The sequence below is a fragment of the Typha angustifolia genome, chromosome 2, assembly GCF_048772165.1.
Source record: "Typha angustifolia cultivar Huaian chromosome 2, ASM4877216v1, whole genome shotgun sequence".
Taxonomy (NCBI): Eukaryota; Viridiplantae; Streptophyta; class Magnoliopsida; order Poales; family Typhaceae; genus Typha; species Typha angustifolia.
Genome location: NC_133240.1, coordinates 8,307,848 through 8,322,892, shown reverse-complemented (window position 1 = coordinate 8,322,892; position 15,045 = coordinate 8,307,848). Strand labels below are relative to the sequence as shown.

Here is a 15,045-nt window from a genome sequence, read left to right as displayed (position 1 = left end):
GGTTGTCCTAGGCTTCATGCCATCCTTGGGAATATTATTATTTTCTGGCTCAATCTTGCACCCTAGTTTTGTTAAACATGCTCCAAAAATGGCTAATGGATCATTAATAAGATTAGATCACGGCTTTAGAGACTAACCCCCTGCTCTAATTAATAATCTAAGCCTTAATAATTCCACGAATAGATTTAAGCTTTTCCAATTACATAGTGCACGCCACCATACTAACTTTATGAACTGGAATATATTAAGGGGACTTAGCACCTACCACCTAGGAAAGGATCTCAACTTGGCCCATTAGATTATCTCAAATAGGATTCTATGAGAATTAATCACCACGGTTATCAAAAACTCCTCTAATGTCGGGGGGGGCAAAGATGCGAACAAATGGCACCAGGAAAGTACTTGGCTCTCAAAGTGCAATTAAAACACCCAGATCCGGACGTTATTGGTGTCTAACATCACCGCGTTAAGGGCTCATATCGCGATTAAATAGAAAATTAGAACATCATTTTGGCTAAACTTTATGTGGAGATTAATTAATTCCCAGGATTTTAATTATATGAGATAAGCGGGGTTATCGGCTCCGTAGTTTGCCACATCATCTCGTAATAATTCCTTTTTATTTCCTAACGACAAACAAACCGAAGAATGAGTAAGCAACTAAAAAAGAAAAGAAATCCAAGAGGGGAGTCGGAGAGTAGAGAGAGAGAGAGAGAAAGAGGAGAGAGAGGCCGCTTTGAGAACTCTTCGGTCGGATCTCGCTCGCGAATCATGGCGTCCGATCATCCCTCCGAGAACGGCGTCGATGGCGACGATGAGCGAGAGGAGGACGACGAAGACGAAGAGGAGGAGGAGGAGGAGGAAGACGACGTGGAAGAGGAGGAGGAGCCGAGGCTTAAGTACCAGAGGCTGGGAGGAAGCGTGCCTTCCCTTCTCTCCAACGACGCGGCCGCATCCATCGCCGTCGCCGAAAGGATGATCGCGCTGGGTACCCACGACGGCACCGTTCACATCCTCGATTTCCAGGGCAATCAGGTCCGTCTGCCCTTCTCGATCGCGTTCAAATTATTTAACCTTTTCTTTTGTTACTTGGAAGTGGTTCTTGATTGGACTTAGGCTATGGGTGAAAATTGTGTTCTTGTACTGTTGTTAAAATGTTCCTTGATCATTTTAATCGGGTTGCAGTCGAGATAACTTTGGAGTTGGAGATGTTTTGCGCGCTGAGAAAGTTGAGATCTATTCTTAATCCGCCAACATTATTTTGTGTACGAGAACTTCTCAAAAATATTATTTGACTTAATATGAGGAAACTGCTAAAAATCTATCTTGAACATTAATTAAATGATTGTTCTATGGAACATGGAGATATTGATTATTCAGTTCAGAAGTGATGCAAGTTGGCTTTGAAGAGATCAAATTAGTGCTTTATAAACATAGCAGCGGTTTATAAGAAATCAATTTTTTAGACAATTTGAAATTGAAGGCATAAAATGGATGTTTATTGTTACATAGCATTAAAACCCTCTATGTTCTCCGATCATTTGATTTTTATTTTCTTTCACAGGTCAAAGAATTTGCTGCTCATACTGCTACAGTCAATGACCTTAGCTTTGACACTGAAGGAGAATATATTGGTAGCTGCTCTGATGATGGATCGATAGTTATAAACAGCCTCTTCACTGATGACAAGTTGAAGTTTGAGTATCATCGCCCTATGAAAACAATAGCTCTAGATCCCAATTATTCACGCAAGACTTCAAGAAGATTTGTTGCTGGTGGATTAGCTGGTCAACTCTTTTTGAACATGAAGAACTGGCTAGGGTACAGTAAACAGGTTTGTCTTTTTTTTTTTGAAAAAAAAATCTGCAACAAATTATATGCAAGCTTGTACTCCAGCATTTTGAGTACTTAGTATTTGATACTCGGTATATTTTCAGGTTTTGCATGACGGTGAAGGTCCAATTCATACCGTGAAGTGGAGAACAAGTCTCATTGCTTGGGCTAATGATGCTGGGGTGAAAGTTTATGACATGGCAAATAACCTTCGGATTACGTTTATTGAGAGGCCAAAGGGAAGCCCACGCCCTGAGCTTTTACTTCCTCATTTAGTGTGGCAGGCAAAGCCCACCTCATTACTTCCTAACTTTTCTTTCCTCTTCTTTTGTTGAATCTTCAAAGTATAATATTACATACTAAATAGAAGTTGACGTATTTAGGATGACACTCTCTTGGTTATTGGATGGGGAACATACGTGAAGATTGCAGCAATAAGAGCAAATCCATCTCAGGGTGCAAATGGTGTACAAAAGAATATTTCTATATCAAGCACTAAATATGTGGATATTGTGGCATCTTTTCAGACTAGCTATTACATATCTGGTATTGCTCCCTATGGTGATGCTCTAGTAGTACTAGCCTACATTCCTGAAGAGGAAAATGGAGAAAAAGATTTCAGTAGCACTATTCCATCACGGCAGGTAAGTTTCTTTATTGGTTGAAAGAGTTATTTTTTAGGTTGATGCATTCAGCCCCTCCATACTGCATATCATAAATTTCTCTACTTTTTATATAGTACTCTTCAATCTATTGTAGATTGAGGTGTCGTTTTGACAGGTTCCTGTTTGATGTATCTATTGATAGTTCTAATTGAATAGATGGCATAGTCTTACATCATTAACTTTTCGTTTTATTAATTTCTTATGATGGATTTTTCTCTCGTTATGTTTCAGTTCTGCTAAGTGATTTGGTAACAAATCTAATTTCTAATAATAATGTAATTTTTGTTATCAAATAGCTGAGGAACTTTGCTGAGTTTTCATGTTTTAACTACTCGGTGGACATTTCAATATTCTATGATTTAACAGCCTGAGACATATATTCAGTTAAACTGCATTACTTATCTGGAGGACATGTTAGTATACTTAAAGGGTAGTTGCCCTGATGTTGGAATAAATTTGGAAAATTTATCCATGCTGATCTTGATCTGACGTATGAGATAGAGAGAAGGGCAGCTTCCATGTTTCACTAATTATAGGATGATGCTTTTGGTTGTCTGTTTTCCTCTTTTATATGACATAATATTCAGTTGAGCTGCGTTGATTGTCTCCTGTTGGTATATTTTGTTTCTTGAAAAGTAGCAAAGTAGTTGATTGGTATTTACTTGTGGTTTTTAAAGCTCTTTCTTTTCTGTATAGTGTATACCATGACATAATACGTCTACCCCTTGAGTCCTTGTAAATGTTGGCAATTTCGGGTTTAGTTATCCTTGATGTTGTGGGAATTTTACACAGGGAACAGCACAGCGGCCAGAAGTACGAATTGTCACATGGAAAAATGATGAACTTACAACAGATGCTCTACCTGTCCATGGTTTTGAACATTACAAGGCAAAGGATTATGCTCTTGCACATGCCCCGTTTACAGGTTTGTAACAACCTATATCAACAGTTGCAAGGAGTCTATCTCTTTTCATCAAAGAAATTGTAGTTGCAGGATATGGATTCTAGCATGCTGACTGTGACTGCTTTTGTATTCGAGTGTAGGGAGCAGCTATGCAGGTGGGCAGTGGGCAGCTGGAGACGAACCTTTGTATTATATCGTATCTCCTAAGGATGTAGTAATTGCAAGGCCTAGGTTTGTGATGATTCAGTATTTCACTCATTTGAAACACACAGCTGCATTTCTGAACCAGTTTGTACTGATTTTAATGGTTGAAGTTGTTACTTGTGACCTTTGGTATATTAGGAAATACTGTTTCATATTCTTACTTGAAGCCAACAGTTCCTTGTTCTTTGTTTGTTTACACTAATTCTTTATACTTATACTTCATATGCATGACATGACAACTTTTTCTGTCATTGCATATAGTGATGACTAGGAAATTCTCGGCTAGGGAAAATGACAGTTTATTACAATATGGCATAGTTAATACCTCCCTTCACCGCTTAAGGCAGACTGACATGCTATTTTACACACCTCTTAAGATCTTTGTTTTGTAGTACTACCAGTTTTTCAAATTCCCGCTCATGTTTTCTGCTTTAACCTATCTTCTGGCATGGTTTTGCATTTCTTTTAGCTTGTTAAAAATATAGATTTGAAGCTATTAGAAATCTAATATATGTTTTGTAATTAGAGATGCTGAAGATCATATTGCGTGGCTTCTTCAACATGGGTGGCATGAGAAAGCATTAGCTGCAGTTGAAGCAGGACAAGGACGGACTGAGCTTCTTGATGAGGTACACAAAATATTGAGTTCCTTTTCAAAATTTAGTTATCGTTTCCTGTTATTTCCCAAGATTATGTGGATAAATTTCAATGCTGTCATAAATTCAATATTCTCTTTCCATACTATGGCATATGATTGTTACTGAATTACCTGATTGATCAGTAACAATGTTGAGGGAAAGCACAGTTCTTTTCTTAATTTGAAGATTTAATCAAAGTTGTATTGTGTTAGCGATGTGCAGGGATGATACACAAGAACCGGCACACTGCCAGACCATGATGCATGCCATGTACTGGCATGGCAGTATGCCGGTTGACCACCTGCACTTAAAATTTTTGTTTTGTTCTCATCTTATCATTATTATGATCCTATGAGCACGTAATTTATTAAAAAGGTTTATTCATACTAGTTATGCTACTAAATATGTCAGGTGGGATCAAGATACCTTGATCATTTAATAGTTGAAAGAAAATATGCAGAAGCTGCATCTTTGTGTCCTAAGGTACTTCGAGGATCCGCTTCAGCATGGGAGAGGTATGTAAACCCCCATATATAAATTTGACATTTATAATATATTTCTTTTAACCAGATTGTGTGCCTTAATAGGTGGGTTTTCCATTTTGCTCATCTCCGCCAGCTTGCTGTGTTAGTTCCTTATATGCCTACAGAAGATCCACGTCTTAGTGATACTGCTTACGAGGTCTGTACTCTGTACATCAACTCATGAATTTGTATGCTTTGTTAGTTACTATTGGTTTCTAAAATCTTCCTGAATGCCCTTTTTCTAATGTATCTATATGCAGGTAGCTCTTGTTGCTTTAGCTACTAACCCATCTTCCCACAAACTTCTCTTGTCAACTGTTAAATCATGGCCACATATGTTATATTCTTCTTTGCCCGTTATCTCCGCCATTGAACCACAACTGGATACGTCCTCTATGACTGATTCACTCAAGGAGGTCAGTTTGGAATTTTTCTTTGGTAGGCATAGTATCTGGCTTATTTCTATGATACACATTTTCTCCTTCTGTAGGCATTAGCTGAATTATACATGATGAACACACAATATGAGAAGGCCCTCGCATTATATGCTGATGTAAGTACTTCGTTCTATATAAGTAGTACAGAAATCTAAACCACATAAAAAGTTGAAAGTCTATCTATGCATTCTTCCATAGTCAAACCCGCAGAGTCATCTAAAAGACATATTGATGCTCATTGTCCATCTTATCTTCTCAGCTTTTAAATCCCGGAATTTTTGACTTCATTGACAAACACAACTTACATGATGCCATCAATGATAAGGTACGCTATTTATCCTTCTCGTTCCAATTATAAGTTTTGTCATACATTTAAGTTTCATTTTCATAAAGAGTATATATATTACCTCTCTTAACCACATTCTATTATATTGCACATGTTCTGAAAGCTCAGTAGCCTGCATACTCTTAGTAATCAATCCGCATATGCAGTCACATTACTTCTTGCTGACACCTTTTACTGATAATGTAGATGAATGCATCTTTTTGATTCCTTAATTTTTATAATTTCTAATCTATTCCTTTCCCTTTCCTTTACTGGTGAATATATAGTATACACCAGAAGGTAGAAACTCAAGAGCTTTGAGAGCAATTTACTTGTTATACCATTTACTGCATATGATTTTTTTTTTTTTCGTGCTAGCATGTCTGTTCCTTTTTGTCAACTATCATCAGTTCAATATTCTGCAAAAGTTTTAAAACACCATTAATTTCTTAGTAGTGTTTTGGCTCATCAGTCATCAAGTTCCTTGTCATTTTGTGTTGTTGAATGTGACTTCTGCTGTTGCTATTTTACTCTTCAGTGAAGTAAGTTACTAGGAAATAATTTTCTTTATGGTTCAAGTAGGTAATTGTTGTATCTTAAGGGGACTATGCTTTTGTTCCAGCAAGTTTTCATTTATTTTTCATTATTTATGCACCTTTATCTTACTCTCAGTTTATCCTACAGGTTGTCAATCTTATGATATTGGATAGTAAAAGAACAGTTGTCTTATTAATCCAACACCGTGATATCATTCCTCCTGCTGAAGTTGTAGGACAGTTGTTGCGAGCCAGTAAAAAGTGTGATAACAGATATTTCTTGCATCTGTACTTGCATTCTTTGTTTGAAGTTGACATAAATGCAGGAAAAGAATTCCATGATTTGCAGGTATTTTATTTTCTCATTGGTCATTTTCTGTGTTGCTAGTTTGCTACCAAGTTCACTGGTTCATCTGTTTCTAACTTGTGCTTGCAATTAATATTCAATTTTCTTGATGTATTTGATTTTCTGGAATAGGATGGGCATTTCTCTGTGATATGTGACATGATTGTGGAGTTATGACAACATTGACAATTATCTATGTCATGCAGTGTCACTACTATATGTATTGACAATTAAGACGAGACATTTGTCATGCATTTGTTTACTCCTTGGTTGTCATATCTTGATTTTATGAGATGAGCAAATCTGTCTTTCTATATATGAATCAAGTCAGAACTGATTCATATAATATTTCTATATTGAGTTGCAAAAGTTTAGAAACTAGTTGGAGCATTTGAATATCAGGCTTCATGGTGGCGTTCCTTTGAAGAGCTCATGATTTACTTTTACTGATAAATACTCTCCCCCTGGTTAATAAATTTATACTTGGTTTACCAGTGAATGAACTTATGAAGTACATTATGTGGAAAATTTGTTGATTTGCTTATGTTGGATCTGTTTTTACCTGTCCTATATTTAGATTCTTATTACTTTACAAACTTTTGTTCAAAGTTTAAACTATGTGCTTCCAGTTAACCTTAATTCTTAGTTTTGTTTATTACTTATTTTCTATGCATGGATGATATTTTATCATTTGCTGTTACAGGTAGAGCTTTATGCAGACTATGAACCACAGATGCTACTCCCCTTTCTCAGAAGTAGTCATTATTATAAACTAGACAAGGTTGGTATATTGACTTTCCTTTTGCATCAATTTTCCTGATTTATTGGAAAATAAATAACCTATTTTTTCTTTTCAGGCATATGACATTTTTTCCAGAAAAGAACTTTTAAGAGAGCAAGTATTTGTACTTGGTAAGATGGGTAATGCCAAACAAGCTCTTGCAATTATCATAAATAAACTGGAGGACATAGAGGAGGTGCGTGCAACTAGTTGTCTTCATTTTCAGTGGATATTTTCTCATCAATAGCAAAGCATTTTACTACTCTTTCAAGGGATTCATAGCCTAACATGACGTTTTGGCTGATATTGTCTGGACTATAAATAAATAAAGTATCACAAATTTTATGCAGGCAGTGGAATTTGTGACGGAGCAGCATGATGATGAACTATGGGAGGAGTTGATCAGGCAATGTCTGCAGCAGCCTGAAATGGTATTACCCCAAAGGAACAAAACTATTGCAGTTTGGCAGTTTTCTTACCATCATCTTATTGTAACTTACATGTACATTTGGCATATCTCGATTACTGAGCAGGTAGGGATGTTGTTGGAGCATACTGTTGGTAATCTCGACCCTCTATATATAGTCAGCATGGTTCCTAATGGATTAGAAATACCTAGGTGAGCACTAACTTTCATAATTTTTCTGATCAAAGTTTTTTGAATTTTTTTAACATATCCTTCTGCTTTGTAAATGTATATTATTGATGAAAATGCCAGTGGCTTTGCTGGAATTTCTTGGAAAATTGGACCCTACTTCTAGAGATTTTCTGTTTCTTATTTCTGAAAAAGTTGGATCTGTATTTTTGCTCCAATAATTCACGGTTATTTTTAATTCCCAACTTTTTGTTAAGTTTCTTTCCGGAAGGCATGATTCTGCTCTTGATTTTGATAGGTTAAGAGATCGCCTTGTGAAAATTATAACAGATTATCGAACAGAAACTTCTCTTCGACTTGGATGCAATGATATCCTCAAGGTGCACCTTATCTTCTCTTTTCTTTAGGAAATTCTGATTTTTCATGTCTCTCAGCAAGTTAAATATTCTACAGGCTGACTGTGTCAACCTTCTGGTTAAATACTACAATGAGGCACGACATGGAGTCTACTTGGGTAGTATAGAAGAAGATACACAGGCAAAGGGGGAAGACGGTATATCTGCCCAAGAAACTGAAAGACCAACAAGTTTGAGAGTGATGGAAGTCAAATCCAGAACAAGGGGTGGTGGGAGATGTTGCCTGTGCTTTGATCCTTTCTCTATTCAGGGCCTCTCAGTTGTCGTATTCTTCTGTTGTCATGCTTACCATGTTAACTGTCTCATGGGTGGATTGGATTCTATAAATGCAAGCGGTAATGCATCTAGTAGTGAAGATGATAACGAAGATGATGATAACCAATCTCAGGAGTCTCGGATGCGTTGTGTCTTGTGCACTACAGCTTCTGCACGAGCAGTTTAGTATCTTTGTGCGGTTGTGTTTGTGGCAGAGCATTACCAGTGTTTTATGCGGTTGTGTTTGCGGTGAGCCCTGTGTAATTTTTGTGCCCAATTGGCATTACATATGTAATATGTTTATTCTTGGTAGTCCATACCAGAATTAGTTTTCTTCCCTAGTTTGTTATTGTGCTAACTTTGGTGAGATACAATATATTGCGATGTAAAATAAATGGCATACGGAGGAGATGAGTTCAAAAATATGTGCAGCAATACGGAATTATAAATAGATTCCTTTCGTCCCAAGATACTTTTCTTTGTAGCTGTGAGTTCCAATGTCAGTCTGCAGGTTTCGTTGATGCTCTTTCTATGGTTTTCTATACCTATAATGTCTAAAGCCTCGAGCTGGCATGAGTTGGGCCTGCAGGACTTGCAACTTGGCGATCAAAATTCAACTAACACATTCTATGTAGTAGTTAATCAGATCACCCAAAATCCGCATTGCAATGTGATAAACATCATATTCTTTTCAAAATTTTGAAGGATTTTCTTAAAAAGATTAACAAAAAGTATTATCACAGGACCGGTAGATTTTTATCGAGGATTTACTTCCCAACAATGACATGAAAACTTACCTTCTACTCCGAGGATTTTGATGATAATTTTGAAGATTTTGGCCAGCAACTATGGCGCATATCTTTGTCCAGTTAGTCAAATGATACATCACGTCTTGAGCCATTTTTCTTTGCTTTTCTATTGTGCTCATACTAAAGTTAACGGCGGAAAAATTCCCCTTGGGTGATAATACAACATTCAGCAGACGATTACTTCTTGCTTCTCGTTTTCAACGAGTTCCTACCATCCTTGCCAACACATCGTACAGGAAAGAGAAGAAAATAAGATGAAGAAAAGGGATTGTTGCCTAGCAATATAATATGCTAGGCAACCATGTTACATCACCAAGATGTACTCAAGGATACAGAACTAGAACACAACGATAAACGCATCAAGAGAGAGTCCCGTGCGCAATAGCTAATAAGAATCGCCACATAGGAAAATCAACAAGCAAAAGACAACATGCCACTGCATATCTACCTATAATCAGTTTGCAACAAGATATTCAATTTAACATCTGCCATGCTAAAGGCATCTTTATTTATCTGGCAAGCAGTGAAAAAAGTTTAGAAAAACAGTTACAATTATTTTGCACAAAAACTGGGATATTTCAAAGATTCCTCTTCTTCGGATCAGGACAAGTGATAATCCCCCAGTTTTTACGCACTTGCTCTAAATCTTCATGAAAGTGCTTCTCATAGTACACACACATCAGATCTGTACATTTGAGACCAGCTAGTAATGCCCATGGAAAATAATGTTGGAAGAAAAGATTCCTTTGCTTCTCATTGAACCTTGCTGAACCTCCAACAACTGACAATCCACACATAGGAAGAAGCATTTGCTCGAACTCTACCACCTTGAGGGCAGACTCTCCTATTAAGTTTGTAGGAAGGCCAAATAGGACATGCCAGAAATCATGCACTTCACGAGCACGAGTTGCGACATATGCAAGCTCTTCTGTCTCCATGAATCGAACGGGAGGGCGATCATCTGGTGAGAAGTTCCTTGATCCCATGAACTTTGCATATGCCGAACCAAATGTGTTCTCAGGCAAGTCCCAAGCATGTGATACTTCTGCAGATATAACACGAGGCCGCGCCAAAAGAACTTCCTGCTCAATACAATGTTTGGTTATTGTCCAAGTAATACTCTAACAAGACAATGAAGCAACTGTTCTAAGATTTCAGCAGAGGCCCTTGGAACAGTTCAATATAGTTGCTAACTTTATCTCAAACCAACCAGAAAACATCTTCATAGAAGATTCATAATCGATATAGATGAGTCACCTTCACTAATAACAGGTACATGATTTCATAAAAGAAGAAAGATCTACTCACCCTGCCTTCAGGGCTGTTCTTCATTCGCTCAAGCACACGATAAAATGCTGGCTTTCCAGTTGTCTCTCCAAGAGCAGCTATTAAATCAGCTCTCCTAGGATCCATTAGGGCTCCAAGAGCAGAACCAACAGCCACCATGGCCTGTTGCCATCCCTTCAAACTAACACGTGCTCCTTGCATTGTGTTCTAGTAAAATGAAACCTGTCAAACAAATAGTTATAGAATTAATTGCAAGCTTGAATTATATGGATATGGAATATAGGCAAAGGATTCAACATCAGTAAAAGAACCCCTGTAGGCACTATAAACAAATATGGTTTCTCTAAGCAACTCAATATTTCCACATGGGATAAAAAGGATCACGAAGCATATTGGAATTAAAACATAGAAACTTTGATTTTTTTAATACAATTTCACATATTTGATTCCTAACACTAAAAAGTATGCATGTGGCATTGGCACCCGATTGGAATTCTAGCTTTTCCAAATCAATTGTTTAGAATCTGAACTTATGAAATTTCAATTATTCAGTGGATTTGGCTGGATGCCAGTAAGTATAATCATATCCAATGATTTGAGATCAGATTTGGGTGAAATTCACTCCCCCACTTAGTTATGATTTCTAAATATTAGAACCAATCCTTGTCCCGTTACCTTGTTATTGATGACTAAGAAAAAAATGGGAAAGTGTAAACTATGAAATGAATTCCTACTTCCTTCCATACAACAATAACCTTGATTTTTGTGCTAATTCTAAAACTGCATAAAAGCGTAGATCTAAATCAAGAGATAGATAAAAACTGAAACACTCACCTCCAAAATCACGTATCTTTCGCGTGAAAAAATTCACATAACTTTTCAGCACAATATTCTCACAAAGTATTTAAAAGAAGTCTAAAATATCATAACAATTCAAGCAAAATAATCTAAAAATACAACTACCACATGTCTCAACAAGCTTTCAGAAATACATGCCCATATACAAATTTAAAATATAAAATTCCTTATAGGATCTAAGTGGAAGTAATAGAACAAGCAACTCCAAATTTGCTACTCCTCGATATCTATATCCTTCTCTTTAACTCTAAAATATTTCCACCAAAAAAGTGGTGAGCACACAGCCCAGAAAGTATAATCCAGTAATAGTTTATGAACAATGTAATACATGATAAAATACTAATGCTTACTCATAATTATCAACATATCAAGGTAAACATGTACAATGTAATTTGAAAAATCATAAAAAACAGAAATGCATAATAACATCATAACTTAGAATAACTTCTCATATCATCAAGATAAGCTCACAGAGTATCATATCCATATAACAAACATAACAATGAGGAATAGTCATTTAGCGGTAATATCGCTCATACATGTTTGACAATGTTGCATATAACTAGTTATCTATGACAATCAGACTAAAAACCTCAATTATAGACCCATATCCTAACATTATCATCATTATTGCTTTAGTAAATCATCACATAACAGAATCATTACTTGTAGCCGAGTCATTGCACACAATAGAATTATCGCATACAACGAGAAAGAGCACATAGCTCAATGGACGTCTGGACCCTACATCATTGAGTATCGTTAGAGTTATAACCGTACCTCACAATCATAATTTTAAATCACCCAGTGTCTAGTCTCCATATTCAGCATTATTATGCCTGCTTAAATCAGTGCACGCGGTGCCTGATAGTCCCCTTCTAATCTCACAGCATCAGGCATTGGCCGATAATAATATAAGTAATATATAATACACTCTTCTCCCTTTACCTTGGGCTAAGCAGGTAAATGAGCACTGTTGAGATATGACTTAAGTACGTCGTGATAATGTAAGTGATGCAATATTTTCTATCATACAATTTATGTCATAGTTATTAAGGCTTAGACATATATCACAGATGGATGCATAAGAATATCATACAAAAGATGAGCAATAATTAATAAGAAATAAGTAGTAAAATGCACGTACAGTAATATGTTGTATAACAGCATGAAAATCATATTATCAAATATCTGCACTACCTATAAACTAATATAAGATCTAATATATCTGAAATACGAGTAGCTCTCCTCAACTATTAGGCTCCTCTTATATCTCGAGATCCTCTTAATACAACATCAATCTATCAATAAATTGGAATATACATTGGTGCTAGGGCTTTCAGATCACCTTGCTACGGCTTGACAAAAGACTTGTATGCTCTAATTAGAGTAAAATGATTTTTGATCTAAGGTCAATAAGTCTAATTCAACTCAATGATTTTTGGTTAATTAAGAAGTGAGGAACACCGAAAGATTAGTACACTAAATCTGAAGCACCAATATAGTCAATAAGAATAATTGAAAGGTCAAAATAAAGTTTTGAAGTAATAGGTTGTAAATTCTTCTTTAGTTGGTATACTCATTGCTTGTAAGGTATTATAAGAGCACTAACATAACGAGGTCATGTTACTTGAGTATCATCTTCAAACTCTTCCAAGAAAATTGACAAGGTAAACATGAGCTCTCTTTGTGATCATAACAGTCAAGGTCCTTTGAAGCGTCAAATCCTATAAATGAGTATTGCATAAAAGTGACAAGCTAAAGGAAATCTTATGTATAGACAGTGAGTAAATCCATTTAAATTAAAAAAATTATCTGAGGCTTAGCATAGATCTCTAAGCATTTCTAGCAAAGTATTTTTTATTGGGCATGAATTGTCAGGAAATAGAAATGAACCCCATGTCCCATGTGTCTATCTAGCATGTTCAATTATTATATAAACAAAGGCTAAGTTCTGAACTATACTACACATATTTAGTTAAAGACTGTTACCTACAAATCAGTAGGTTTATAAGAAAGAAATGTCTGACCAATCTACACCTTCTACTCAAGTCAATAATGAATAAGAACTAGACTGTTAAACATATCAAAATGGCGTAGAACAAAGGATGGTATGAAGAAGGAAGTATTTTCATGTGTGCGAAATGATCAGTTATCTTCTATATGGTAAAGACCTTGCCGTGCAAATAAAATAAGATTATAAGAAGTGTTCTTCTCATTCCCAATCCTTGTTATAAAGTTAAAAGAGCTGCGCAAAGATGCCTCTTCTATCTCTTAACTCAACTTGCCTCCTTCTGCTTGCAATTATCTGGCCCATTAGTTAGGGAAGTCTAAGAAATATATATTTTATTGCTATGTGACACTACTTGTGCAAGTTAATCTTTCATGTTTGGTGCTCGGCCAGGGAGTTTACGGTAGAGGCAAGGTACGGCCAAGCTTGGGTGTTTGAAAGGCTTCTAGTGGGCCAAAGGGAGCACTAGATGTCATCTACACTATAAGGGGAAAAACAAATTGGAGGAGTGATACCAAATTCACACTTTGATCTCTCTTTGACATATGACCAAACACTTAGTAGGCAGCATTCTAGGATGATGGTTAGTACCGCTTGACCCATCTTTTACATTAAAAAAAATAATTACATCTTGGAATGAGAAAATAAAAGAGAAATTAATAGAAAGGGAAGTGAAGGGGAAAGAATAGATATCACCGACATTTACCGTTGACGGAGGTAAAAGAAAATAGAAATAGTTGTGAATTGAAAACTACTCACAAAACTGATATCCAATAGGAAATGTATATGTAGTGCATAGCGGTGGATGCAATGATGTGCCCCACGAGATCTAGCAAAGCCACAACCATTCACAATCTCCTCCGGCCATTCACGAGTGAGAGAGAGAGATGAGAACAGAGAGGGAGAAGATGAATAGTGAGGATCAGTTGTAAGATAATAAAGTTTGTATATATAGAGGACGGCGGAGGTTTGATTTTGTTTGGGTGACTGGCACGTTCTTTTTTTTCTGGGTGTGTTACAAATACAAATCCCAAATTGCATCGAATAGGACTTCTAGATAGAGGAATAGGATACAGATCAAAGCCCTTTCTGGCAATGTTAAGAGATATCCACCCCAGGTACACCTTCACCATGCTGACCAAGCTCAATAAAGTTCAGTAGGCATTGCATTCAAAAGAGAACGAATCCAAGAGACCTAAAACTCCAGAGCTAAAAGATACCATTTTTTAGGGTCATCTTACCATACGAAGTAGAACTCAACGGCGATCAGCTAACAAAGGATTGTAGAGACTTCAGAGAAGTCGAAGGATCCTACCAATCCGAAAATATTGACTTGTTGACCGGTGAGAGAGCAAGCGGTGAAGAGGTTGACGGCGAGGCCTTCTTCAGTTCTTCCAGAGCCGCTCGATTGTTTGAAAAGCTCTAATTGGGTATTTGAGAGAATATGGGAACCAAAGGATTTAAGTGAGGTTATTTCTGCAATAAAATAAATGTAAGGGGTGATAAGGAAAAATGAAAGAAGAGTAAAGCAAATTTATAGTAAATATAAAAAACATAGGGATCGAATACTAAATATAAAATATAGGGTGTTTTCTTCAAAATGCCGAGCCCCCACCACATA

The 15,045-nt window shown here is 36.5% G+C and overlaps 2 protein-coding genes across 3 annotated transcripts; one reads left to right on the top strand and one right to left on the bottom strand.

The window, feature by feature from the left end:
• The first annotated feature begins 653 nt into the window (after positions 1–653).
• Positions 654–8,927, top strand: LOC140770547 (vacuolar protein sorting-associated protein 41 homolog). Its single transcript, XM_073111784.1, has 19 exons — positions 654–1,035; positions 1,565–1,834; positions 1,938–2,117; positions 2,217–2,477; positions 3,291–3,423; positions 3,543–3,633; positions 4,133–4,235; positions 4,656–4,759; positions 4,832–4,925; positions 5,029–5,184; positions 5,259–5,321; positions 5,465–5,530; positions 6,215–6,415; positions 7,116–7,193; positions 7,270–7,389; positions 7,544–7,624; positions 7,727–7,812; positions 8,087–8,168; positions 8,242–8,927. Exons 1-19 carry the CDS (start codon positions 772–774, stop codon positions 8,644–8,646), a joined length of 2,838 nt encoding a protein of 945 aa, XP_072967885.1. The 5' UTR covers positions 654–771; the 3' UTR covers positions 8,647–8,927.
• Positions 8,928–9,523: 596 nt separating this feature from the next.
• On the bottom strand, positions 9,524–14,866 carry LOC140772418 (ubiquinone biosynthesis protein COQ4 homolog, mitochondrial). 2 transcript variants are annotated; one of them, XM_073114487.1, is made up of 3 exons: positions 14,666–14,866; positions 10,577–10,777; positions 9,524–10,350 (listed from the first exon to the last, which is right to left on the bottom strand). In XM_073114487.1, exons 2-3 carry the CDS (start codon positions 10,754–10,756, stop codon positions 9,847–9,849), a joined length of 684 nt encoding a protein of 227 aa, XP_072970588.1. In that variant the 5' UTR covers positions 10,757–10,777; positions 14,666–14,866; the 3' UTR covers positions 9,524–9,846. The 2 variants fall into 2 exon arrangements, with proteins under 2 accessions (XP_072970588.1, XP_072970596.1); XM_073114495.1 differs by having other exon boundaries at positions 14,740–14,849.
• Positions 14,867–15,045: the final 179 nt, after the last annotated feature.

What these genes read in the sequence shown, in the direction of transcription:
- LOC140770547 (XM_073111784.1), top strand. Translation starts at nt 772, where the DNA reads ATGGCGTCCGATCATCCCTCCGAGAACGGCGTCGATGGCGACGATGAG. An exon ending in CCCTCGCATTATATGCTGAT is followed by an intron (nt 5,322 to 5,464) that starts GTAAGTACTTCG and finishes TTATCTTCTCAG; the next exon opens with CTTTTAAATCCCGGAATTTT. An exon ending in ATGATGCCATCAATGATAAG is followed by an intron (nt 5,531 to 6,214) that starts GTACGCTATTTA and finishes TTTATCCTACAG; the next exon opens with GTTGTCAATCTTATGATATT.
- LOC140772418 (XM_073114487.1), bottom strand. Translation starts at nt 10,756, where the DNA reads ATGCAAGGAGCACGTGTTAGTTTGAAGGGATGGCAACAGGCCATGGTG. An exon ending in AGAACAGCCCTGAAGGCAGG is followed by an intron (nt 10,351 to 10,576) that starts GTGAGTAGATCT and finishes TGTATTGAGCAG; the next exon opens with GAAGTTCTTTTGGCGCGGCC.